The sequence below is a fragment of the Oncorhynchus kisutch genome, unplaced genomic scaffold (genome assembly GCF_002021735.2).
Source record: "Oncorhynchus kisutch isolate 150728-3 unplaced genomic scaffold, Okis_V2 Okis01b-Okis20b_hom, whole genome shotgun sequence".
Taxonomy (NCBI): Eukaryota; Metazoa; Chordata; class Actinopteri; order Salmoniformes; family Salmonidae; genus Oncorhynchus; species Oncorhynchus kisutch.
The window spans coordinates 8,031,612-8,058,649 of record NW_022261978.1 but is presented as its reverse complement, the minus strand read 5'-3'; the positions used below and the strand labels follow the sequence as shown (position 1 = coordinate 8,058,649).

The 27,038-nt window shown below is 43.7% G+C and overlaps 2 protein-coding genes across 3 annotated transcripts; one reads left to right on the top strand and one right to left on the bottom strand.

Moving 5' to 3' along the window:
• Window positions 1-1,973: 1,973 nt before the first annotated feature.
• Window positions 1,974-6,245, bottom strand: LOC109876453 (zinc finger protein 2-like). 2 transcript variants are annotated; one of them, XM_031811181.1, is made up of 2 exons: window positions 6,226-6,245; window positions 1,974-5,025 (listed from the first exon to the last, which is right to left on the bottom strand). In XM_031811181.1, exon 2 carries the CDS (start codon window positions 4,913-4,915, stop codon window positions 3,080-3,082), a length of 1,836 nt encoding a protein of 611 aa, XP_031667041.1. In that variant the 5' UTR covers window positions 4,916-5,025; window positions 6,226-6,245; the 3' UTR covers window positions 1,974-3,079. The 2 variants fall into 2 exon arrangements, with proteins under 2 accessions (XP_031667041.1, XP_020324459.1); XM_020468870.2 differs by lacking the exon at window positions 6,226-6,245 and adding an exon at window positions 5,462-5,609.
• LOC116358887 (gastrula zinc finger protein XlCGF17.1-like) lies at window positions 5,568-24,605 on the top strand. The gene is made up of 4 exons (XM_031811182.1): window positions 5,568-5,676; window positions 6,944-7,130; window positions 7,908-8,021; window positions 21,974-24,605. The coding sequence occupies exons 2-4, from the start codon at window positions 6,998-7,000 to the stop codon at window positions 22,840-22,842; spliced, it is 1,116 nt and encodes a 371-aa protein (XP_031667042.1). The 5' UTR covers window positions 5,568-5,676; window positions 6,944-6,997; the 3' UTR covers window positions 22,843-24,605.
• Window positions 24,606-27,038: the final 2,433 nt, after the last annotated feature.

Below are 27,038 nucleotides of genomic sequence, written 5' to 3'. Positions count from 1 at the left end.
TATTTGTTCAGCACTTTTGAAATGTACAGCGACAGAATTCAGAACATGGGCCGTTCTTACAGTGTCCTCCCTGTACACCAAGTCAGAACCGTAGGATAAATAAAGGGGGCATATAAGCAGACAATGAAAGCTCTTACAATATTCAATGATTACATTTCTCAAAAACAGGTTATAGGCTACATGTGCACCACCAAGTCAGAACAGTAGGCGAAATTAAGGTGACGATAGACCAAATTATGGTGAGGCACATGGGCTACTAACAGCTTACTACACTACATACACTTAGTATTACTTTCTTAGCTACAGTATACATATATCCCTGGCATATTACATCATTTATGCAGCAGCATACAATACATTTTTGGACTCACCTTGTTGTGCTGTGCTCACTTGAACAGGAAGGTGGCGCAGCGGCCTTTCGTGGGCAGATTTTTTCATCAAACTTTGTAATCAAAGTTGCCATTCTCTGGGTTTATGGTGCTTTCAAGACAACTGGGAACTCGAAGAAAGAAAAAAAGGTTGAATCATGATGACATCAGAGATCTTCAGGTCATAGCACTTGAAAGAGCCCCGAGTTCCCAATTTACAATTCCGAGTTGATGAAAGTTCAAAACGCATTTCCCCAGTCGTAGCTCGTTTTTCCTGAGTTCCCAGTTGTCTTGAGCTAACTAAATTTAGATTTTGCATTTCTGAGTTAACAGTTGTTTTGAGCGTGGCATAAATTATGCTTCATTGACAGCATGGCCAATGTTGAATGTTTATAATTTTAAACTAGGAAAAGAGACCCTTAATCTTAGACTTGGGACCCCACAGCCACTCCACTGAATAGCAGGCTAATGATTGCTTTGTAATGCTTGCAATTAGCCACTTATTCCTTCCAAACCACTCATTGTTGAATTTGCGATTTCCAACTTGTTGTGTAATGTTTATGTCCAATAGCCGATGAGAACCGATACGTTTTATCTATAATTTCTCTTCATTATTTCTCTTCGTATGACAAGGATAAAAAAAAGATTTTTAGTCAGCCACCAATTGTGCAAGTTCTCCCACTTAAAAAGATTAGAGAGGCCTGTAATTTTCATCATTTCATCACTGCTCTAGAGGAGATCTGCATGGAGGAATGGGCCAAAATACCAGCAACAGTGTGTGAAAACCTTGTGAAGACTTACAGAAAACATTTGACCTCTGTCATTGCCAACAAAGGGTACATAACAAAGTATTGAAATAAACTTTTGTTATTGACCAAATACTTATTTTCCACCATCATTTGCAAATTAATTAATAAAAAATCCTACAATGTGATTTTCTGGATTTATTTTCTCATTTTGTCTGTCAAAGTTGAAGTGTACCTATGATGAAAATTACAGGCCTTTCTCATCATTTTAAGTGGGAGAACATGCACAATTGGTGGGGAGATATTGTTTCCTCAGAGTTTATTCACATGACAAATAAGTAAGTAGGCTACATTTACTTTGTTAGTCGCAGCCTTTAGATAAAGATTAGGGGGTTTCTGGGAAATAATTCCAGGATCTCAAGTCCGATGAGCTCAAATACCAGACCAATCAAACGTTGATTTAGATATAAAAACTTGATTTAAGTAGTGACAAATAAGCGTCTCGTGTAGGCTAATCTTACTTCGGAAAGATCCTGGATAAGATTTTACCGGATCTATAAATCAAGAACACGTTCAACAACAACAGCGCTTTCACTAAGAATCCTGTTGTCTGCCATCGTCTACTTTTACCTGACACCCACTTTGAACAGGAACCTCTCAGAGTCCTGATGTTTTTTCGGGTGAAGACATGTATCCTTTATTCCAGTTTCACGAGTCGTTTCATAATTCTTTAATAACAATAATTATATTTTGTAGAGCACATTTCCCACACTCAATGCACTTTATATATTAGATTATATATATATATATATATTTTTTTTTAAGCGTACTAAACAATTAAGGTGATAAGCTGACATTGTTGAGAAGATAATGGGTTGAATTTATTGATCAATTGAATACATGAATACATACCTACTATTGTCAAAACATTCTACATTATAACAATTGAATTGATAATGGGAGTACATGAAAGATACAACTCTCAACACCCCCCCCCCCCCCCCCCCCCCCCCCCACTCACTCACCCAAACATCCCCCACTCCACACACACAGTTCACTATGACATGTTCTATGACGTTGAAACAGGTCAGTATGATGTTGTTTGGCCCATAGAGCCAGTTTCCGAGACAACGCTTAATACTAGTTCAGAGCAGGCCAGCCCCAGAAGAGACCCTTCTTATCAACTGTAAGCCAGAATGTCCTCTGTGTCGTCTTCTCTGTGTTATTCTCCAACCGCATTGTCAGACCTCTGACAAGCAGAGCTTCTGTTGTCTTTACAGGTCTGTAGGTATGATATCTGATTGGAGGTTAGCTTTACAGTAATGCTATTGGTCAACAACTCAGATTTTGAATTCAAACAAGTCTGACATTATAAAAGGTCTTACATTCACTGCCTCTCTCTTTTTTGGTTCCTGAAATGCTGTGGTGAGATACTCTCTCAATTTATTTCTCTCTCATGAGCCATGGTTTCTTCGTCTCCCTCGTTCTCTCTCTGACCATGCATAGAAGGATGTCTTGTAACACTAACTATAGTCTCTTGCATATTGCCATTAATCTTATGGAGTCAAATAATTAATTTAATGGGCTTTTTTTGCTGTCTTATTACGAGTAGCATGTAAGGTACACATGCATATATGATAAATATAACCCCACTACACTAGCCCTAAACTAAAAAACAAGCTCAATGGAGAATCTCTATTCAATTATTTTTTAAATGATACTCTGTGTCCGGGAAACTACCCCATAGTGTCCACGGTGTTGAGCAGTGTTTCTCAAACCTCTCCTTGGACACCCCCAGACGTTTCACAACTTTGTTGTATTCCTGAACTAGATCACCTGGTTCACCTAGTCAAGGGCTTTAGGATTAGTTGACCAGTTGAATCAGGTGTACTAGTTCTGGAATAGATCAAAATCCACGAAACGTCCCTGAGGAGAGGTTTGACAACCACTGGTGCAGAAAACAGGTCAATAAGGGGGTTTAGTAGCAGAAGGTGCTGTGTGTAGCGGGTAGCCAGTGTTCACATAGAACACTGGTGATGTGGTTTCAGAACTTGGTGTGGCTGAGGAGTCCGGCAGCTGAGTTTTGGACCATTTAGAACTTACAGAAGGTACCGGAACAGATGTCGGAGAGGAGAGGGTTGGAAGAGGACACATTCCTCCTCTGGCGTGGGCTTTCTGGTGACTTTTTAGGTGCCCCGACTGAGCGAAGCTCTTCTCGCATAGATTACAACCGTAGGGCTTCTCTCCCGTGTGTGTTCGTTGATGATTGGCCAGGGTGGCTGATTGAGTGAATCTTTCACTACACTGATCGCAGCCATACGGCTTGGCTCCTGTGTGTGTGCGCTGGTGGCTCGTCAGTTGCCCAGACTGAACAAAACTCTTCCCGCACAGATCACAGCTGTAGGGTTTCTCTCCAGTGTGTGTTTTGCGGTGGCTCGCCAGGGCTCCGGCCCGCGTGAAGCTCTTGCCACATTCATCACAGAGGTGAGGCTTCTCTCCAGTGTGAGTCCTCTGGTGGCGTCTCAGGTGGCTAGAGGTAATGAACCTCTTCTCACACTGATCGCAGGCGTAGGGCTTCTCTCCTGTGTGTGTCCTCTGGTGGATTGTCAGAGATCCCGACTGAGCGAACCTCTCGCCACACTGATCACAGCTGTAAGGCTTCTCCCCAGTATGAGTTCTCTGATGATTTGACAGGGTGCCGGATTCAGAGAAGCACTTGCCACACTGCTCGCAACAGTAAGGCTTCTCACCGGTGTGGGATCTTTGATGGGAGTTTAAGTGGGCCCAGTTAATGAAGCTCTTTCCACATTCGCAGATGAAAGGTTTCTCTCCGCTGTGGGTTTTCTGGTGGAGTCTCAGGGCGCTCGAGTGGGAGAAATTCTTCCCGCAGTCCGAGCAGTGGTAGGGCTTCTCTCCCGTGTGGACTCTCTGGTGGGATTTCAAGTGTGCCGACGTGACGAAACGTTTTGGACAATCCAAACAAGAGAATGGCAGCTCGCCGGTGTGCCTTCGCATGCGGTGTAGCTTCAGGGCGTTCGATTGGCCAAACCTCTTCCCACAGTCGGAGCAGCGGTAGGGCTTTTCACCGGTGTGCGTTCGCATGTGTGATATCAGATAAGATGAGCAGTAGAAACTGTTCTCGCACTGCGTACAGTGGTAAGGCTTCTCTCCGGTGTGCGTGTGCTGATGGACAGTCAAATGACTTTTGTGACTGAAGCTTTTGCCACAGTCTGAGCAGCAGTGGGGTTTTTTCACCGTGCGTTTCGGCTGGCGTTTTTTAACACTCTTCTCTGCTGCCTCAATCAAATCTTCTTCCTCCTCCTCTTCTTCTCCTCCTTTCACCGTTCCACTCAGCCCCAGTGTTTTCCTGCTTTCGAGTCCAAGTGAAGCACTACCCGGGGATTCTTGGAAGGGGGACAGGTGAGGGTTGTTCTGGTAACTATAAAGATTCCCTCCATCCTCTTTACGTTCTGCGCCGCAGCTTCCTTGTGCTCCGTCGTCCACATGCACTGATGCTGATTGTCTGGAGGCCACACCCCCAGCATCCTGTATCCTTTTGATGTCCTCTTTCAGTTGGAGTAACCATGACATTCCCCGATCCTCAGACTTCATTAAATCCTCATTTTCCCATGTTTCCTCCATGATTTTACGCCGTAGTGCTCGTTGATTCTTTCCTTTCATTTCGGATCCATCCTTGCCACCTATTCCACTGCATTCACAAAGGGAGCGTAAATTGTCCTCTGTTAAAGTCCATAAACTCTCTTCAATTTCATCCATCAACGTTTCTCTTTCACGATTCATATTGTCCTGCTCACGAGGTATCAGAAATGATGAAGTTGTTGAACACCTGAAATTCGTTCAGTGCTCTCTAGTAAGCTACTCCAAGGTCTTTCACTCGTTCTCCTCTGTACCTGAAGAATAAAATAATTTGATACTACTTTAATAAATACTTTGTCAAGGGCTCAACTGCAGGTGATTGTTAAACAAGATACCCCTCAGAAGTGTGTTGATCTTATAGGTGTTCGGCTGTAGCTAAGCAATATAGCCTAGTAGCTCAACTACTGTACTCCATCTCGCCCTTTGAAAGGCCAGGCTGGTGGAATTATTGCTGTATTGCAAACAGATTCCTATCCAATCCTCTCAGTTATAGCTACATAGCTAAGTGCATAAGGAGCTGTGTGTTAATTCGGGATTCAGTGTAGGGTTCGAGCTAGATATCGGTTATAAACGTTGGTAGCTATAGTTAACCGGACCCATTGTCGGTAGTTATAGCTAGCTGGCTAACGTTAGCTGGATAGCTAGCAATTATCTCTACGACTATATTGCGTGGCATTAAAATATTATCACCTTATTTTCGCTTTGTGGTTCTTCTGTGCGTCCAGATAACTTGAGCAACAAGACAACTTTTTTTCGTTTTACATTGTATATTTAGAGAAAAATACAGTTGCAGTCGTGGGGAATCAACGATAAGGCAACAACTTCCTGTTTGTCTGCGCTCTCAGGCCAGAGCAATCGAATGTCGACGTAGATCTCCAGTCATAACATCCGCTAGGGAAGTCGAGGTGAGTAACAGCTCGCTGGCTAGTTAACAAATTTTGTTTTAACGGGCAATTAAATGTACGCAGCTATATTGAAAAGGTGCTCACCCAAGCTAGCACTATATACCAGAACGCTAGGTGGCTAATGCTACGAAAAGGACGGGTCAGTTTCGGCGAGAGCTATCTCAGTTAGCTAATATTGTGTAGCATCACCACTATCCATCTTCTCTCCTTGTGTCTATGATAATACAATCACATGTAAACTAGAGTGTAACGGTCAAAAACCTGCATTTGTAACACAATTAATTGAAGTGAGCCGATCTACGCCCCCTGTTTAAAGAGGTGAGGTCATCTGGTAAATAACTAGCACTAAGTAATTGCACAACAAGTTCTCATCAGGGGTGGAGCATGAGAATTCAAAGATATGCTGCAACAATTTATTTTCGTTTTTTGTTCATTCTCAAAATGCACAATAATGACCCCCAGCTTACAATTGCCTCATTCATCTCCTCTCCCCTGTAACTATTCCTCAGGACGTTGCTGTAAATGAGAATGTGTTCTCAGTCAACTTACCTGGTAAAATAAAAATAGCTTTTTGTAGTATGCCTATAAGACAATGACCAAGGTTAGTGACAGTTGCTGACAATCAACAAACAAGACATCCTAATGTGATTTATCACCTGCCTCTAACAGTGAAATGCTTACTTACAGGGTCCTATAAAAATAGAAGTAGTGACACAAGGAATGAATACAGTGAATAACATTAACATGGCTATATACAGGGAGTACCAGTACCAAGTTGATGTGCAGGGATACCATGTAAAATGACTAGGCATCCAGATACATAATACTGAGCTGTAGCAGCAGCTTATGTGGTGAGTGTGTGTATAGTCGGTGAAAGAGCGTTAGTTAAAAAAAATAAAAACCGGTCAATGCAAGTAGTCCTTATTAGCAGCCTTGACAGTGTCCAGGGCGTGTCCACAGAAGACCGGTTCTAGGTGGAATAAGAGCATTGCTATAAAAACAACTGATTTAAATGAATGCCATCACCAACCTACACCATCAAGGGGAGCCCCTGACTGAACTCATGGCCAAACATTTATACCTGATGCCACGCCCTTAATTAACAATAAGGCACACCTGTGTTAACAGGCCATGAGCACATGCCTGTTAAACCAGGGTTTCCCAAACTGGGTCCTGGCCCTCCCCGGGTGCAGGTTTTGGTTCTGTCCTAGCACAAATACTTGAATCAGCCTCATATCATTGTGTGCATGTGTCACTGAACCCACAGATAACCATGGATCTACACTAGAATACACAATTACAAGCCCAAAAGGATTCTGAAATGGATTTTGTCGAGAACGCGGGGTCTGAGTCGGAATCAGACTACCTTCCTAGTCCCACTGCCCCAGAACCTGAACCCAATGTGACTGTGAAGGAAGAGGAAGAGGAGGGACATAGTGACATGGCTGACCCAGGTGAGTCCATGTTGCGTGAAGTTGGCCCTAGACGCTGATCTTTGGTCAGTTTTGTATTTCTCCCACCAATGAGAGAGGCTTGGGGGAGATTAGGCAAATCCTAGATCTGCACCTATTGGAGATAGTGGTTAGTAGTGTAACAAATATAAAGCAGTGAACAAAATGATTATGAATAGAATACTATGAAAAAAAAGAGTTGGATCCGGGACTGATCAAAGATAACAGTAGAGGCAACTAGAGGTAGATGTTGACTTAGGGAGAATCCCAACTAGAGGTAGGCCTAACCAGAGCATTATGTTGCCTTAGGGAGAAACCCAGCTAGAGGTAGGCCTAACCAGAGCATTATGTTGCCTTAGGGAGAATCCCAACTAGAGGTAGGCCTAACCAGAGCATTATGTTGCCTCAGGGAGAAACCCAGCTAGAGGTAGGCCTAACCAGAGCATTATGTTGCCTTAGGGAGAATCCCAACTAGAGGTAGACCTAACCAGAGCATTATGTTGACTTAGGGAGAATCTCAATTGCATTTCCTTGATTCCTCGCATCCTCTCTCCTTCTGAAAAATTATCAGATGTAAAGGTCAGAGGGGAGGGACCTCTGACCTCATCCAATGGGTTTTGAGAAAGAAGCAAGGAGAGAGGACAAGGAATCAAGCAAATTAAACTGAGATTCTCCCTTACTTATTCCCTTCAGTTCCTAGAGGAACACAGGGCCCCAACGGTGCATGTCCAGCATTACAGTATCAGCTGGCAATTAATTATATTGGTTTGGTTATTTCAGACCACCTCTCAGGTCTCACCGTGGCAGAAAGACCCAGATTTAATATGATTATCAAAGAAGAGGAGGAGGAAGATGATGAAGCAGAAGCAGAGGAAGATGAAATGGTTTACTCGGGTAAGTCCAGAGGCCTGTTCAGAGGATGTAAGTTCGAATCAGGTAGAAATCTATGGTGTCAAACAGAAATGATTGCCTGTCAGATTGAATAAGCAGGGCTATTCAACTCTTACCCTACGAGGTCCGGAGCCTGCTGGTCTTCTGCTCTACCGGATAATTCAGCAGCCCTGGTTAGAGGTGAAAAATGAAAACAAGCAGTGGAACTGGCTTCGAGGTCCAGAGTTGACCTTGAGGGAAGGGAATCACGTCAACTCCTTTCATTCCATTTCTATCTGCAACGTTCAGATTGTTTCATGTCACTGAATCCACCCGTTGTAGGTGGGCCTGTGAGGTGTCGGGAGAAAGTTAGTGTCATAATAATGTTGATATCACAACAACATCATGATCTGTCTGATACAGTGTGATTTGTTAGATAGGTGCTCTTTGGCAGAGCGGTTAGATAGGTGCTCTTTGGCAGAGCGGTTAGATAGGTGCTCTTTGGCAGAGCGGTTAGATAGGTGCTCTGTGGTAGAGCGGTTAGATAGGTGCTCTGTGGTAGAGCGGTTAGATAGGTGCTCTTTGGTAGAGCGGTAAGATAGGTGCTCTTTGGTAGAGCGGTAAGATAGGTGCACTTTGGTAGAGCGGTAAGATAGGTGCTCTTTGGTAGAGCGGTTAGATAGGTGCTCTTTGGTAGAGCGGTAAGATAGGTGCTCTTTGGTAGAGCGGTAAGATAGGTGCTCTTTGGTAGAGCGGTTAGATAGGTGCTCTTTGGTAGAGCGGTTAGATAGGTGCTCTTTGGTAGAGCGGTTAGATAGGTGCTCTTTGGTAGAGCGGTAAGATAGGTGCTCTTTGGTAGAGTGGTTAGATAGGTGCTCTTTGGTAGAGCGGTTAGATAGGTGCTCTTTGGTAGAGCGGTTAGATAGGTGCTCTTTGGTAGAGCGGTTAGATAGGTGCTCTTTGGTAGAGCGGTTAGATAGGTGCTCTTTGGCAGAGCGGTTAGATAGGTGCTCTTTGGCAGAGCGGTTAGATAGGTGCTCTTTGGTAGAGCGGTAAGATAGGTGCTCTTTGGCAGAGCGGTTAGATAGGTGCTCTTTGGCAGAGCGGTTAGATAGGTGCTCTTTGGCAGAGCGGTTAGATAGGTGCTCTTTGGCAGAGCGGTTAGATAGGTGCTCTTTGGCAGAGCGGTTAGATAGGTCATCAAAGAAACAAGGACCAAGACACTCTTCATATCATTAAAATGCATTTATTGTTATGGCATGTTCAATAGAACAAAGATTTAAAAGCTCGGCGTGTTTCGGCAGCATGGCCATCGTCAGGGACGATGACAGCACAGGAGGTTGGTGCCACCTTAAGTGGGGAGGATGGGCTCGTGGTAATGGCTGGAGCAGAATTAGTGGGATGGTATCAAATAAATCAAACACATGGTTTCTATGTGTTTGATGCCATTCCATTGGCTCCGTTCCACCGTTCCAGCCATTATTATGAGCCGTCCTCCCCTCAGCAGCCTCCACTGAATGACAGTGTGATTTCTCAGTTGTATTTTCCCTTATATTTTCCATACAATGTTCGTTGAAATACAAACGGCAAGGTGCTGTCTGCAATAAATAATAAAAAACTGGTGGTAGGTTAAGAGTGTTGATCTAAGACCAGGTGCTCCCGGTCCACATAATCTTATTCATTATGATCTAAAAGGCAAAAATTATCCTAGATCAGCGCTGGTACACTGAGACGCTTTGTGAATGCGGACGCTGGTCTGTGATTATCAGGCAGTTTGATGGATTTGGTTTTGGGCTGGAATCCTAACAGGATACTTGGCCATTTAACTAAAACTAGCTTGCAAATTATCAAGCTTAGTTACTTGAGCGAATTAATCTGCAGAAAAACTGGTGAAGACACAGAACGAGAGATTTGCTCTTCAGAAAAAGAGAGAAACTCCTGTGCAGAGCAGTGCGTCTAGATCTAGGTGCTAATTTTGGCGGAAACAACTGGTATTCTAAATCAATTCTAAAACTACACAGTAAAACAAGACAGACATGCCTGCCCTCTGTTCTAGTGTGGGATTGTTACACTTTTTTGAGAGAGATTTGCTCTGTCTCATTGTTAACCATGGCACTTTGACATAAATTTTTTGGCTTGTATTGTTTATTCTGGTTTATTTTTTAGCCAGTTATGTGAATTTAGAACAAAGTCTTATTTACAATGACTGTCTGTGTGTTTGTCTGCAGCTGGAACGTAATACGCCCCTCTAGTGATGTCACAATGCCAGAATTTTGTATCACGATACTCAATACGGAAATGATACTCGATACGAAACGATACCGAAACCACAGCAAAAACATTTTTTACAATATGTTTAACTGTTGTTCGAAATTGAATTTATATATATTTTTTTAAAGCACCATGTTTAATAACAGAATAATCTTTAATTGTCCTTCTGCAAAACCATATGAGACTCAGAGCATACTATATAATTGTACAATTAAAGCTAAACTGTTTTAACATGTAATTTCATACATATCAGGCTTATTTTGCTCATCTATGGTCATAATATTGGGTCAAATTACATTAATCAGCTAAATAATTGTATGTAAAATGTAATAGTTTAGTTCCAAAACAAAAAATAAAAACCCTTTGACGCTCTTGTCTTGCCCTAGTCCACACACCGGAGAAATAGAATGGATTCTATGGTCCACACAGCATACTACGATTCCCAGAATGAATTTCACCTCCCATGGTGCAATGCTCTGCCAAGGGCTGCTGGCTGGCTAGCAACACGACTAGCAGACCCAGGCGAGCAAGCTACGTAGCTAGTTGAAATATATAGCTGTCATAGCTAAGTTATGAGTGCATTGGTGGGTGATATAATATACTAGCCTTAACAATATAATACTGACAAAAGCACATACAATGCCTTCAGAAAGTATTCAGACCCCTTGACTTTTTCCAAAATTTGTTAGGTTACAGCCTTATTCTAAAATGTATTCAACTGTTTTCCCCCTCATCAATCAACACACAATACCTCATAATGACAAAGCAAAAACAGTTTACATTTTTTTGAAATTAAAATAATATCACATTTACATAATTATTCAAACCCTTTACTCAGTACTTTGTTGGAGCACCTTTTGCAGCGTTTTACAGCCTTAAGTGTTCTTGGGTATGACGCTACAAGCACCCCTGTATTTGGGCAGTTTCTCCCATTCTTCTCTGCAGATCTTCTCAAGCTCTCAGGTTGGATGGGGAGCATTGCTGCACAGCTATTTTCAGGTCAATCCAGAGTTGTTCGATCGGTTTTCAAGTCCGGACTCTGGGCCATTCAAGGACATTTAGAGACTTGTCCCGAAGCCACTCCTCTGTTGTCTTGGCTGTGTGCTTAGGGTCGTTGTCCTGTTGGAAGGTGAAACTTCGCCCCAGTTTGAGGTCCTGAGCACTCTGGAGCTGGTTTTCATTAACCTGTCTAGGACTGGGGAACCCCTCGCCAACAGCCAATGAAATTGCAGGGCAACAAATACAAATCAACAGAAATCTCATAAATCTAATTCCTCAAACATACAAGTATTTGACACCATTTTAGAGAGGAGTCACAAAAAGCACAAATAGAGATAAAATTAATCACTAACCTTTGATGATCTTTATCAGATGACACTCATAGGATTTCATGTTACATTATTGTGTATGTTTTGTTCGATAAAGTGCATATTTATATCAAACAATCTCATTTTACATTGGTTCAGTTGTTCTAAAACATGCGGTGATTGTGCAGAGAGCCACATGAATTCACAGAAAAACTCATTATAAATGTTGATGAAAATTCAAGTGTTATGCATGGAACTTTAGATACACTTCTCCTTAATGCAACCACTGTGTCAGATTTCAAAAGAACTTTACGGAAAAAGCATAATCTGAATACGGTGCTCAGAGCCCAAACCAGCCAAAATAAAAATGTAAAAATGCCATGTTGCGCAGTCAACATTAGTCAAAAATAGCATTATAAATATTCACTTACCTTTGATGATCTTCTTCAGAATGCACTCCCAGGAATCGCAGTTCCACAATAAATGTTTCTTTTGTTCGATAATGTCCATCATTTATGCCCAAATAGCTTCTTTTGTTAGAGCGTTTGGTAAACAAATCCAAATGCCCGTTCAGGTCCAGTCGGACGAAAAGTTCAAAAAGTTATATTACAGGTCGAAGAAACTTGTCAAACTAAGGACAAGTAAGGATGTTTTTATCATAAATGTTCAATAATGTTCCAACCAGAGAATTCCATTGTCTGTCGAAAAGCAATGGAATGAGAGATACCTCTCATGTGACTGAGAACGAGGTTGCTGCCAGACCCCTTAGTCAAACAACTCTCATCCGGCCCCCCTTCCCTGTAGAAGCCTGAAACAACGTTCTAAAGACGGTTGACATCTAGTGGAAGCCTTAGGAAGTGCAAAATAACCCATATCCCACTGTGTATTCGACAGGGGCTGAGATCAAAAACTACAAACCTCAGATTTCCCACTTCCTGTTTGGATTTTTTCTCAGGTTTTTGCCTGCCATATGAGTTCTGTTATACTCACATACATCATTCAAACAGTATTAGAAACTTCAGTGTTTTCTATCCAATATGAATAATAATATGCATATATTAGCATCTGGGACAGAGTAGGAGGCAGTTTACTCTGGGCACGCTATTCAACAAAAGTGAAAATGCTGCCCCCTATTCCAAAGAATTTAAGGATCTCTCTGTACTTAGCACCGTTCATCTTTACATCTATCCTGACTAGTCTCCAGTCTCTGCCACTGAAAAACATCCCCATAGCATGATGCTGCCACCACCATGCTTCACCGTAGGGATGGTGCCAGGTTTCCTCCAGACGTGATGCTTGGCATTCAGGCCAAAGAGTTCAATCTTGGTTTCATCAGAAGAGAGAATCTTGTTTCTCGTGGTCTGAGAGGCTTTGTGCCTTTTGGCAAACACCAAGCGAGCTGTCATGTGCCTTTTACTGAGGAGTGGCTTCCGTCTGGCCACTCTACCATAAAGGCCTGGTTGGTGGAGTGCTGCAGAGATAGTTTTCCTTCTGGAAGGTTCCCCCATCTCCACAGAGGAACTATAGAACTCTGTCAGAGTGGCCCCTCTCCCCCGATTGCTCAGTTTGGCCAGGTGGCCGGCTCTAGGAAGAGTCTTGGTGGGTCCAAACTTCTTCCATTTAAGAATGATGGAGGCCACTGTGTTCTTGGGGACCTTTATTTCTGCAGACATTTTTTGGCACCCTTCCCCAGATCTGTGCCTCGACACAATCCTGTCTCGGAGCTCTACGGACAATTCCGTTGACCTCATGGTTTGGTTTTTACTCTGACATGCACTGTCAACTGTGGGACATTATATAGACCGGTGTGTGCCTTTCCAAATAATTTCCAATCCATCGAATTTACCACAGGTGGACTCCAATCAAGTTGTAGAAACATCTCAAGGTTGATCAATGGAAACAGGATGCACCTGAGCTCAATTTCGAGTCTCATAGCAAAGGGTCTGAATACTTATGTAAATAATGTATGTAAATAATGTTTTTTATTTTTAATACATTTGCAAAAATGTGTAAAACTCTGTTTTCTCTTTGTCACTATGGGGCATTGTGTGTAGATTGCTGAGGTTTTTATTTATTTAATCAATTTTAGGATAAGGCTGTAACATAACAAAATGTGGAAAAAGTCAAGGGGTCTTGTTGCTACATTTGATGTATTGTCTATGCCCAATAATGTTTGTACCATGTTTTGTGCTGCTACCACCTTGTGCTGTTGTCATGTTGTGTTGCTGTCATGTTGTGTTGCTGCCATGTTGTGTTGTGTTGTTGTCATGTTGTGTTGCTGCCATGCTGTGTTGTTGTCTTAGGTCTCTCTTTATGTAGTGTTCTGGCGTCATGATGTGTGTTTTGTCCTATATATATATTTAATCCCAGCCTAGGTCCCTACAGGAGGCCTTTTGGTAGGCTGTTTATGTAAATAAACATGTGTTATAAACTGACTTGCCTAGTTAAATAAAGGTAACATAAATAAATATTGCTGACTTGAATGTACCCCCCAAAAATATCCACTGGCACTCAGCCAACCAAGGAAGGTGAATTTAATGTAGACCTACCTGTTACACCTGACCCTTGTTACATTTAGCCCCGGTCTTATCTATGGATTCAACTCCATTGGCGAGCGCTAACGTGCATAAACCATACCACTGCTAAAAACCATAGTTCTAAAAATGGTCCATTTTAGGCCTACTCATTTTTGGGCTTTGAGAAATTGTAGCCTAGTAACACTAGAAAGCTCAGTGATTCTCCTCTTAACAGTGGCCATCAAAACTGCTTTCAAAAGTGTTTTCCCGTGACTGCATTAAGAATGTTCTACACTAACCACGTTTCCCATACACATGTTTTATGCGCGTAAAGTCCTATTCATACGGTATGAAAGTCAGTCACGACAGCTCTGATGGAAACTGGAAGTTTTGGTACATTTTTACTAATGCAGACAGATCATTTGTTCGTTCGACATGGTGGGATCTTTGTCGGTAAAGTTAATTATGCGAGAAATGGTAGTGGAAACGCCTTTTATGCGCAAATATTTATATAATAACCATCATATCGATTGTAAACTTGGAGTCACGTGATGATATATGGTGTGTGATCCTCTCACTATGACTCGGGAAACCATGCAATTTATTAGGCTAGGTAAGTTAGGAACAGGGTGGTGAAAGTGCACGGTGATGAGCTTGATGCTCCTTTCCAATAAATATAGACAAATACAAATATTCTAGCTCTTATCCATAATAATGTATTATTGTAGACTACCCTACTCACACAGTTTATCCGCACTGTATCAGGCTGTTGGCTAGAGCGCACATGCCAATACCAGAGTAGACACATCTGCTATTTAACGCAACAGTTTTTATTATTATCTACATGTTTCTCTCTTAAACAAGTGGATTATTTACAGTGCCCTCCACTAATATTGGCACTCTGGGTAAATATGAGCAAAAAGGGCTTTGAGAAACATTTATTTGCTGTTTATCCTCTTGGTCTTTCATTCAAAATATCCACAAAAATCAAACCTTTTTAATTGAAGTAAAATAATAAAAATTCAAATGTGAAATTAATATTTTGCTCTGAAACGTGTGCCACAATTATTGGCACCCCTAGAGATTCTTATGAGTAAAATCTAACTGACGTATATTCCCATTCATATGCTACATTTAAGATAACCTGAGTGATTAGGAACACTTAAGAGGTAAGCCACGACTTCCTGTTTCACTGGGGTATAAATATGTGGTGACACACAGGCCAAGTTCACATAGTCATCCACCACTATGTGAAAGATCCGAGAATACAGTAATGATGTGCGACAAAAGGTTGTCATGCTGAACAAATCAGGAAATGGCTATTAGAAAATAGCTCAACGGTTGAAAATGACCATTTCCACTATCAGGGTGATAATTAAGAAGTTTAAAGCAACTGGAGATGTTAACAAATCGGCCTGGAAGAGGACGTGTTTCTATATTGACCCCACACACAGTGAGGAGGATGGTTCGAGTGGCCCAAAAATGTCCAAGGATCACAGCTGGAGAATTGCAGACCTTAATTGGGTCTTGGGGTCAGAAAGTCTCCAAAACTACGATCAGACACCACCTACATAACCACAAGTTGTTTGGGAGAGTTGCCATTAAAAAAAGCCTTTGCTGTCATCAAACAACAAACTCAAGCACCTACAATTTGCCAAAGTTAATGGAACTTTCAATGGGACCAAAATAGATGAGCTTTCTGGGAACAAACACCAGATGTGGGTTTGGCGTAGACAGAAAGATATCCATTCAGAAAAGTACCTCATCCCTACTGTGAAGTATGTTGTGGGCTGTTTTTCTTCCAAAGGCCCAGGACAACTTGTTAGGATACATGATATCATGGACTCCATGTACCAGCGGATATTAGATCAAAACCTAATTGCCTCTGCTAGGAAGCTTAAACTGGGCCGTGGTTGGATCTTCCAGCAGGACAATGATCCAAAGCACAACTCAAAATCAACACAAATGGTTCACTGACAACAAAATCAAGGTCTTACCAAAGCCATCCCAGTCTCCTGACCTAAATAAACCCCATAGAAAACCTGAGGGATGAGCTAAAGAGGAGAGTCCACGAGCGTACACCTCGACTCTGAAGGATCTGGAGAGATTCTAAATGGAGGAATGGTCTCAGATCTCTTGCCATGTGTTCTTAAACCTTATTACGCATTCTAGGAGAAGACTCAGAGCTGGTATCTTTGCACAGGGAGGTTGCACTAAGTATTGATTGAAATGGTGCCAATAATTGTGACACACATATTTGAGAACATTTGTTTGATGATAAGAATTGTATTTTTTCTTTCAATTATTTTACTTTAAAGGTTGGATTTTTGTGAGTATTTTGATTGAAAGACCAAGAGGATAAACAATAAAAACATTTTCACAGCCCGTTTTTCTCATATTTACCAAGGGTGCCAATATTAGTGGAGGACACTGCATCTCAAGCCTTTCCTACTTGTATTTTATTTTATTTTAACAATTATAGATCTAACATTGGAATATATCTACAACTTTTAAAAAAATGTACAAAAATTATAACAACTTACCACAAAATCGTTTTTGTTTAAATATCTAAAAGTTGTGATGACAGAGGGCACTTTTTGTTGAGCAAGAGCAGTGGGAAAATAATTTGGTGACATCTTATGGTCTTAATGTGAATTACAGGGGGCGGGGGCCAGTTACCCCAGGTGGCCAGTTGTCCCCTGGTACGCAAGGGTCTCAGCTCCAACTGGCTCTCATTTGGATCATAGGTGGGACCCAGCCCAATTCAACCCAGGGTCATTTTGGAACTAAACCTCCCTTGCACTGCGCTGTTTTGTAACACCTTTTGCTGAGATGTTTTGTTGGGCTGGCCCTCATCTGCTCTGTAAACAAAGTATTCCCATAGTTTGAGTCCGGTGTCAGTTTTGTCAACAAGTTGTGGGCGTGGAGATACCGGTTTGATGTTTTTGTTAGAAGAAGCCATGCTGTTGGCATTCTCTCTCTCTCTCCGCTTCTCAAAAGTAGCTTGCGTGGTGTTAGATGATTCCCCATCGCGTGCGCAATTAACCTAGCTAGCTACTGAGGCCGTGAGAAGATTCAGACAAATTACTAGACTCAACCCTCTCAATCAGTACACACGTGAGACACATGGCAGAAGTAGCGAAAGGTCCAAAAATTCTAGTACCGAACCATTTTTCATATAGTACAGAAGTTTCTGTACACCGTACAACATTACCCCCCTCTAGGAACAATAAAGTAATAATCTGTGCATAGCCGTGATTGAGTGTCAAAACTCCCGGGACCTCACATGTATGACTCCCCACTGGAGACCAGGGTTTAATCCCCTTTCACTGTTCTCCCCACCTGAGACCAGAGTTGAATCCCCTTTCACTGTTCTCCCCAATGGAGACCAGGGTTTAATCCCCTTTCACTGTTCTCCCCACCTGAGACCAGAGTTGAATCCCCTTTCACTGTTCTCCCCAATGGAGACCAGGTTTTAATCCCCTTTCACTGTTCTCCCCACTGGAGACCAGGGTTTAATCCCCTTTCACTGTTCTCCCCACTGCAGACCAGGGTTTAATCCCCTTTAACTGTTCTCCCCACTGGAGACCAGGGTTTAATCCCCTTTCACTGTTCTCCCCACTGGAGACCAGGGTTTAATCCCCTTTCACTGTTCTCCCCACCTGAGACCAGAGTTTAATCCCCTTTCACTGTTCTCCCCAATGGAGACCAGGTTTTAATCCCCTTTCACTGTTCTCCCCACTCAAGACCAGGGTTTAATCCACTTTCACTGTTCTCCCCACTGGAGACCAGGGTTTAATCCCCTTTCACTGTTCTCTCCACTGGAGACCAGGGTTTAATCCCCTTTAACTGTTCTCCCCACTGGAGACCAGGGTTTAATCCCCTTTCACTGTTCTCCCCACTGCAGACCAGGGTTTAATCCACTTTCACTGTTCTCCCCACTGGAGACCAGGGTTTAATCCCCTTTCACTGTTCTCTCCACTGGAGACCAGGGTTTAATCCCCTTTCACTCTTCTCCCCACTGCAGACCAGGGTTTAATCCCCTTTAACTGTTCTCCCCACTGGAGACCAGGGTTTAATCCCCTTTCACTGTTCTCCCCACTGCAGACCAGGGTTTAATCCCCTTTAACTGTTCTCCCCAATGGAGACCAGGGTTTAATCCCCTTTCACTGTTCTCCCCACTCGAGACCAGGGTTTAATCCCCTTTCACTGTTCTCCCCACTGCAGACCAGGGTTTAATCCCCTTTAACTGTTCTCCCCAATGGAGACCAGGTTTTAATCCCCTTTCACTGTTCTCCTCACTGCAGACCAGGGTTTAATCCCCTTTCACTGTTCTCCCCACTCGAGACCAGGGTTTAATCCCCTTTCACTGTTCTCCCCACCGCAGACCAGGGTTTAATCCCCTTTCACTGTTCTCCCCACCTGAGACCAGAGTTTAATCCCCTTTCACTGTTCTCCCCACTGGAGACCAGGGTTTAATCCCCTTTCACTGTTCTCCCCACCCGAGACCAGAGTTTAATCCCCTTTCACTGTTCTCCCCAATGGAGACCAGGTTTGAATCCCCTTTCACTGTTCTCCCCAATGGAGACCAGGTTTTAATCCCCTTTCACTGTTCTCCCCACTCAAGACCAGGGTTTAATCCACTTTCACTGTTCTCCCCACTGGAGACCAGGGTTTAATCCCCTTTCACTGTTCTCTCCACTGGAGACCAGGGTTTAATCCCCTTTCACTGTTCTCCCCACTGCAGACCAGGGTTTAATCCCCTTTCACTGTTCTCCCCACTCGAGACCAGGGTTTAATCCCCTTTCACTGTTCTCCCCACTGCAGACCAGGGTTTAATCCCCTTTCACTGTTCTCCTCACCTGAGACCAGAGTTTAATCCCCTTTCACTGTTCTCCCCAATGGAGACCAGGTTTTAATCCCCTTTCACTGTTCTCCCCACTCAAGACCAGGGTTTAATCCACTTTCACTGTTCTCCCCACTGGAGACCAGGGTTTAATCCCCTTTCACTGTTCTCTCCACTGGAGACCAGGGTTTAATCCCCTTTCACTGTTCTCCCCACTGCAGACCAGGGTTTGATCCCCTTTAACTGTTCTCCCCACTGGAGACCAGGGTTTAATCCCCTTTCACTGTTCTCCCCACTGCAGACCAGGGTTTAATCCCCTTTAACTGTTCTCCCCAATGGAGACCAGGGTTTAATCCCCTTTCACTGTTCTCCCCACTCGATACCAGGGTTTAATCCCCTTTCACTGTTCTCCCCACTGCAGACCAGGGTTTAATCCCCTTTAACTGTTCTCCCCAATGGAGACCAGGGTTTAATCCCCTTTCACTGTTCTCCTCACTGCAGACCAGGGTTTAATCCCCTTTCACTGTTCTCCCCACTCGAGACCAGGGTTTAATCCCCTTTCACTGTTCTCCCCACTGCAGACCAGGGTTTAATCCCCTTTCACTGTTCTCCCCACTGGAGACCAGGGTTTAATCCCCTTTCACTGTTCTCCCCACCTGAGACCAGAGTTTAATCCCCTTTCACTGTTCTCCCCAATGGAAACCAGGGTTTAATTCCCTTTCACTGTTCTCCCCACTCGAGACCAGGGTTTAATCCCCTTTCACTGTTCTCCTCACTGCAGACCAGGGTTTAATCCCCTTTAACTGTTCTCCCCAATGGAGACCAGGGTTTAATCCCCTTTCACTGTTTTCCTCACTGCAGACCAGGGTTTAATCCCCTTTCACTGTTCTCCCCACTCGAGACCAGGGTTTAATCCCCTTTCACTGTTCTCCCCACTGCAGACCAGAGTTTAATCCCCTTTAACTGTTCTCCCCACTGGAGACCAGGGTTTAATCCCCTTTCACTGTTCTCCCCACTGCAGACCAGGGTTTAATCCACTTTCACTGTTCTCCCCACTGGAGACCAGGGTTTAATCCCCTTTCACTGTTCTCTCCACTGGAGACCAGGGTTTAATCCCCTTTCACTCTTCTCCCCACTGCAGACCAGGGTTTAATCCCCTTTCACTGTTCTCCCCACCTGAGACCAGAGTTTAATCCCCTTTCACTGTTCTCCCCACTGGAGACCAGGGTTTAATCCCCTTTCACTGTTCTCCCCACCCGAGACCAGAGTTTAATCCCCTTTCACTGTTCTCCCCAATGGAGACCAGGTTTGAATCCCCTTTCACTGTTCTCCCCAATGGAGACCAGGTTTTAATCCCCTTTCACTGTTCTCCCCACTCAAGACCAGGGTTTAATCCACTTTCACTGTTCTCCCCACTGGAGACCAGGGTTTAATCCCCTTTCACTGTTCTCTCCACTGGAGACCAGGGTTTAATCCCCTTTCACTGTTCTCCCCACTGCAGACCAGGGTTTAATCCCCTTTCACTGTTCTCCCCACTCGAGACCAGGGTTTAATCCCCTTTCACTGTTCTCCCCACTGCAGACCAGGGTTTAATCCCCTTTAACTGTTCTCCCCAATGGAGACCAGGGTTTAATCCCCTTTCACTGTTCTCCCCACTCGATACCAGGGTTTAATCCCCTTTCACTGTTCTCCCCACTGCAGACCAGGGTTTAATCCCCTTTAACTGTTCTCCCCAATGGAGACCAGGGTTTAATCCCCTTTCACTGTTCTCCTCACTGCAGACCAGGGTTTAATCCCCTTTCACTGTTCTCCCCACTCGAGACCAGGGTTTAATCCCCTTTCACTGTTCTCCCCACTGCAGACCAGGGTTTAATCCCCTTTCACTGTTCTCCCCACTGGAGACCAGGGTTTAATCCCCTTTCACTGTTCTCCCCACCTGAGACCAGAGTTTAATCCCCTTTCACTGTTCTCCCCAATGGAAACCAGGGTTTAATTCCCTTTCACTGTTCTCCCCACTCGAGACCAGGGTTTAATCCCCTTTCACTGTTCTCCTCACTGCAGACCAGGGTTTAATCCCCTTTAACTGTTCTCCCCAATGGAGACCAGGGTTTAATCCCCTTTCACTGTTTTCCTCACTGCAGACCAGGGTTTAATCCCCTTTCACTGTTCTCCCCACTCGAGACCAGGGTTTAATCCCCTTTCACTGTTCTCCCCACTGCAGACCAGAGTTTAATCCCCTTTAACTGTTCTCCCCACTGGAGACCAGGGTTTAATCCCCTTTCACTGTTCTCCCCACTGCAGACCAGGGTTTAATCCACTTTCACTGTTCTCCCCACTGGAGACCAGGGTTTAATCCCCTTTCACTGTTCTCTCCACTGGAGACCAGGGTTTAATCCCCTTTCACTCTTCTCCCCACTGCAGACCAGGGTTTAATCCCCTTTAACTGTTCTCCCCACTGGAGACCAGGGTTTAATCCCCTTTCACTGTTCTCCCCACTGCAGACCAGGGTTTAATCCCCTTTCACTGTTCTCCCCAATGGAGACCAGGGTTTAATCCCCTTTCACTGTTCTCCCCACTGCAGACCAGGCTTTAATCCCCTTTCACTGTTCTCCCCACTGGAGACCAGGGTTTAATCCCCTTTCACTGTTCTCCCCACCTGAGACCAGAGTTTAATCCCCTTTCACTGTTCTCCCCAATGGAGACCAGGTTTTAATCCCCTTTCACTGTTCTCCCCACTCAAGACCAGGGTTTAATCCACTTTCACTGTTCTCCCCACTGGAGACCAGGGTTTAATCCCCTTTCACTGTTCTCTCCACTGGAGACCAGGGTTTAATCCCCTTTCACTGTTCTCCCCACTCGAGACCAGGGTTTAATCCCCTTTCACTGTTCTCCCCACTGCAGACCAGGGTTTAATCCCCACCCGCTACAATCCTTTCTCAGTGTTCTGCCCAGGTGCTTGTCTGTCTCCTCTTGCTGAACGGTCTTCAATAAAAATGAAGTATTAACCTATTTGTCTGTCTTATTCAATCTGTATAGGAGACAGGATAAAGTTGGACCCAGACTATCTTCCAGAAGTGACCGTGGCAACAGGGCAACCACAGAACCAGAAGAAGAAGGCTGCGAAGAAACTTCATCCATGTCCTGACTGTGGGAAGACATTTGACAGACCATCACACCTAGAGAGACATGAGAATACCCACACCAGAATCAAGAAGCTGGCCCCCGACTACACTTGTTCTTACTGTGGCAAGATCTTTGCTAAACCGTCAAAGCTGGCTCGGCATGAGCGAGGACATACTGGAGAGAAACCGTACTCTTGCTGCAAGTGCGGGAAGTGCTTCGCTGAGCCGGGGCACAGGAAGAGCCACGAGCTGACGCACAATGAAGAGAGACCGTACACCTGCGCTGACTGCGGGATAGGCTTCTTCAACCAGTCCAAGCTGCAACGGCACCAACGCACACACACGGGTGAGAAACCGTACTGCTGCACCGAATGTGGGAAGACCTTTGCTCGGTCAGGAGGCCTAAAGACTCACTGGCTAAGCCACACGGGAGAGAGACCATACCTCTGCTCTGACTGTGGGAAAAGCTTCTTCAGCTCTGGGGACCTGAAAGTCCACCACTTGACCCATACCGGAGAGAAACCACACTGCTGCTCCGTGTGCGGGAAGGGTTTCGCGCAGAGGGGGAATATGCGGGCTCATGAACGGTCTCACTCGGGGGAAAGGCCTTACAGCTGTGCCGACTGCGGGGCCAACTTCGCCCATTCTAACTATTTAAAGATACACCGGCGCATTCACACGGGCGAGAGACCCTTCCCATGCCCTGTCTGCGGCAAGAGGTTTATTCTATCCGGGCACCTCGGGAGACACCAGAAAACACACATACCCAAAAACAACACTTAGAAGAACGCACATATCCAAACACACAGGGGACACACTCATGAGCTTACTGAAGTATATTTTATTTGCATATAATCATGAACTACAATGAAACGGATGAAGAACAAAAAATAAAAGACATGGTAAAAGTCCTGAGAGAGCGAGGGTAAGGGATACTCCCCCGTGAAGCTCCGCCCTCAACACTTCTCTCTCCATACTGTGTCCCAAATGACACCCTGTTCCCTATATGGTGCACTACCTGGTCAAAGGTCAAACCTATATAGAGCAGAGGGTGCCCATTGTCCTGTTCCACTGTTTTAATCTAAACATTGTATAGAATTTATTTGGCAGGTTGTTGTGTGTGTGTGTGTGTGTGTGTGTGTGTGTGTGTGTGTGTGTGTGTGTGTGTGTGTGTGTGTGTGTGTGTGTGTGTGTGTGTGTGTATATAGATATATATATATATATGTGTGTGTGTCTTTGTCCTGAACTTTTTTGGTGGTTTTCATAATGTGAGAGCTCTGGTGAGTAAGGTTTCTATTGTAGTTAGTTACCTGTCTTACCTGACTTTTTCCACATTTTGTTACGTTACAGCCTTATTCTAAAATGTATTAAATTGCCCCCCCCCCTCAATCTATACACAATACCCCATAATGACAAAGCAAAAAGGCCTGTCTCACAGTCCCTGCTGCTGAAAAACATCCCCACAGCTTGATGCTGCCACCACCATGCTTCACTGTAGAAATGGTGCCAGGTTTCCTCCAGACGCTTGGTTTCATCAGACCAGATAACCTTGTTTTTCATGGTCTGAGAGTCCTTTAGGTGCCTTTTGGCAAACTCCAAGTGGGCTGTCATGTAGCTTTAACTGAGGAGTGGCTTCTGTCTGGCCACTCTAACATACTGGTCTAGTGCTGCAGAGATAGTTGTCCTTCTGGATGGTTCTGCACAGAACTTTGGAGCTCTGTCAGAGTGATCATTGGGTTCTTGGTCACCTCCCTGACCAAAGCCCCTTTCCCCCTCAGTTTGCCTGGGGCGGCCAGCTCTAGGAAGAGTCTGGGTGGTTCCAAACTTCTTCCATTTAAGAATGATGGAGGCCACTGTGTTCTTAGGGACATTCAATGCTGCAGGCATGTTTTTGGTACCCTTCCCCAGATCTGTGCCTCAACACAATCCTGTCTCGGAGCTCAATGTACAATTTCTAAAACCTCATGGTTTGGTTTTTGCTCTGACATGCACTATCAACTGTGGGACATTATATAGATAGGTGTGTGCCTTTCCAAATCATGTCCAATCATTTGAGTTTACCACAGGTGTACTCCAATCAAGTTGTAGAAACATCTCCAGGATGATCAATGGAAACAGGATTTACCTGTGCTCAATTTCAAGTCTCATAGCAAAGGGTCTGAATAAGGTATTTCAATGACTTTTTTTTCAGATTGTGCAAAAAATGTATAAACACTGTTTTTTTGCTTTGTCATTATGGGGTATATTGTATGTAGATTGGTGAGGGAAAACATGACATTTAATCCATTTTAGAATAAGGCTGTAACGTAACAGAATCTGCAGAAAGGGAAAGGGTCTGAATACTTTCTGAATGCGCCGTATATTCTGAAAGTAACGCATTGCCAACTATAGTTATTGTTACTCATATACAAAGTGTAATTAGTTATGATACCGTGTTACTGAGTCAAGTAATCATATTATTGTTCCACATTATGTTACTGACAAGTTAACCCACGATCCTGGTGAAATGGACGTCAATATGCCTGAATTAAACGTTTCCAAGAGGAGCTGGCTGTCTGGCTGGTTAAATTGCGACAATGGAAGTTTGGTTTAGAAAGTATTGATTTATGCAGATAGAAAGTGAATGGATTTCTGGAGGAATAAGACAATTTAATTCAAATGTGACCCTCGTCGTAATTCATACTCATTAGTACATTTTCATATTAGAATATTTAAAAAAATGTACTTCCGGTTTCATGAAGAGGGGAAAAAAATTGTCTGACAACATTAGTTAGATATGCACATAATTGACCGGCTTGGCAACAAACACCATTATGACATCAGGGTCTGTGTCCACAAGGCATCTCAGAAAAGGTCCTAGGAATCCTGTTAAAACCTATTAAGACTATTAAAACTCCCAGCTCAGAGGACGTTTTAGGATGATGTTAGAACACTGCCCAGACAAACTGAGCTCAGAGTAAAATCAACTCATACAGTGGGGCAAAAAAAGTATTTAGTCAGTCACCAATTGTGCAAGTTCTCCCACTTAAAAAGATGAGAGAGGCCTGTAATTTTCATCATAGGTACACTTCAACTATGTCAGACAAAACTGTACACTGTACATTTCTGCATATTGCGTCTTTAACATAAACCTTAGATGCCTTAAATTGCCCAATTTGTAGGCATATATTATTTTTAATAATGTGATTGTGCTCCAAAGGGATTACTCTGAATAAATAACATGATGTAGGTCATTCAATAATCAAAAGAAAAACATGTTTAATTAGCCTAGTGGTTATAAATATTTAGACATATCATGTGAAATGTACAAAAACAAAGAAATAGGCCTTGTGAAATCATTGTATAAAGAGCGAGAAATACTGTTGCATGTAGGTCTAGATTATTTCTGGATTGATCATATAGAAATATCAAAACATCCTTTGAACAACTCCAAACCAATTGCATGTGGTGCAGGAACCACTGACCCACTGCCTTTTTCTATTACCATGACACCTGCTGGCAACTCTTAACTGGTCAGGACAGCTCATGAGGTCTCCTAAATATCTGTCCACTAGGTGGAACTCATGACGAAAGAGGCTTCATGCATGGATTAGATTTTCACCCATAAAAGTAGGAGTAAAATGTCTCTATTCTCAGCACTTATGACACATGTTCTACTCTGATACACATTGTGGATACGGTCCCATGATTTGGCACTGCACTGTGTATTGCCTTTTGATGTTCTTTCAGTAATTTAAAACTCTTCCCACACCAAGAGCAGTTGTAAAGCTTCTCTGCTGAATTAGCTGATGTTTCTTTAGGTCTTTAGTATGACTGAAGCGCTCCCCACACTGGGAGCAGTGAAAAGGCTTCTCTCCTATGTGACTTCTCTGGTGAGCCGTTAAAGACACGCTCCGGAACCTTGGCGACAACATAAGTATTTATTAAACCTCCCGCTATGGGCTGGATGTGTCAATGTGTAGTTCATCCACGCGTGATCTATGAGCATAATTACTGTCCTAGTTTAATAGGAACCGTTTTCTCCGCATTTACCCCACGTGGACCAGCCCCCTAGCAATTCAAGTTCCAGCCAATGCGCTTCAGTCCCTCGCCATTTGAGTAACAGCTAGCAAAATGCACACACAGCAAAGCGAGAGAGCGAAATGACTTGGTGCACATATGTAACGTAGTATGACATTTTTGGGGACCACTTTTGGCTCAAGAGCTACTTTCATAACTATTGGCTAAAGTTAGAACATATCTAAGTTTCATACATCACTGAAACTAACCACATGCAGAGAACAATGGTAAGGCTTGTCTCCTGTGGGAGTTGGCTGGTGAGTCTTTGGTTTATGTAACAGGCTGAAGCTCTTCCAACACTGACAGCAGTGGTAAGGCTTCTTTGTGAGTAAGCGTGTGTCTATTTAAGGTTTGTAAAAGAGAAACTGATCCCACAAACAGCAGTGGAAAGGCTTCTCTCCTGTAAGAGTAAGCTTGTGTCTATTTCATTTTCTTGGTGTCTGAAAAATCTTCCCACATTGACCTCACGGGTAGGGTTGCCAACTGGCCCTTATTAGCCGGGATGTCCCGTATATTGGGCTAAATTGGGTTGTCCCATACGGGACCTCCCTTGTCCCGTGTATTCATCCAATCACAGTATAGCGTAAACGCACCAATTCCTGTAAGTCATTTTTGTTGGTTGTTCGGTCGGTTTGGCAGACTAAGGAAATCTGGATAAATCTGAAAAAAAGAAAAGACTGTGCAGCTCCAACAAACAACGGGAAGCAAAAAAATACCTGTGTGAAGCCCGTCAGTGGTGACTCGACGAAGGTTTTCTGTACTTTATGCCGTCGGGAATTCTCAATTGGCCGTGGAAGGGAGAATGACCTAACTCAGCATGCATCCACAGAAATGCTAAAGAAGGCCACACTAGCTAAAGGTGCTACAGTAGTGCATTCTTCGTGGCGTCTACTGCGGAAAATGACAAAATCGCGGCAAGT

What these genes read in the sequence shown, in the direction of transcription:
- LOC116358887 (XM_031811182.1), top strand. Translation starts at nt 6,998, where the DNA reads ATGGATTTTGTCGAGAACGCGGGGTCTGAGTCGGAATCAGACTACCTT. An exon ending in TAGTGACATGGCTGACCCAG is followed by an intron (nt 7,131 to 7,907) that starts GTGAGTCCATGT and finishes TGGTTATTTCAG; the next exon opens with ACCACCTCTCAGGTCTCACC. An exon ending in AGATGAAATGGTTTACTCGG is followed by an intron (nt 8,022 to 21,973) that starts GTAAGTCCAGAG and finishes CAATCTGTATAG; the next exon opens with GAGACAGGATAAAGTTGGAC.
- LOC109876453 (XM_031811181.1), bottom strand. Translation starts at nt 4,915, where the DNA reads ATGAATCGTGAAAGAGAAACGTTGATGGATGAAATTGAAGAGAGTTTA.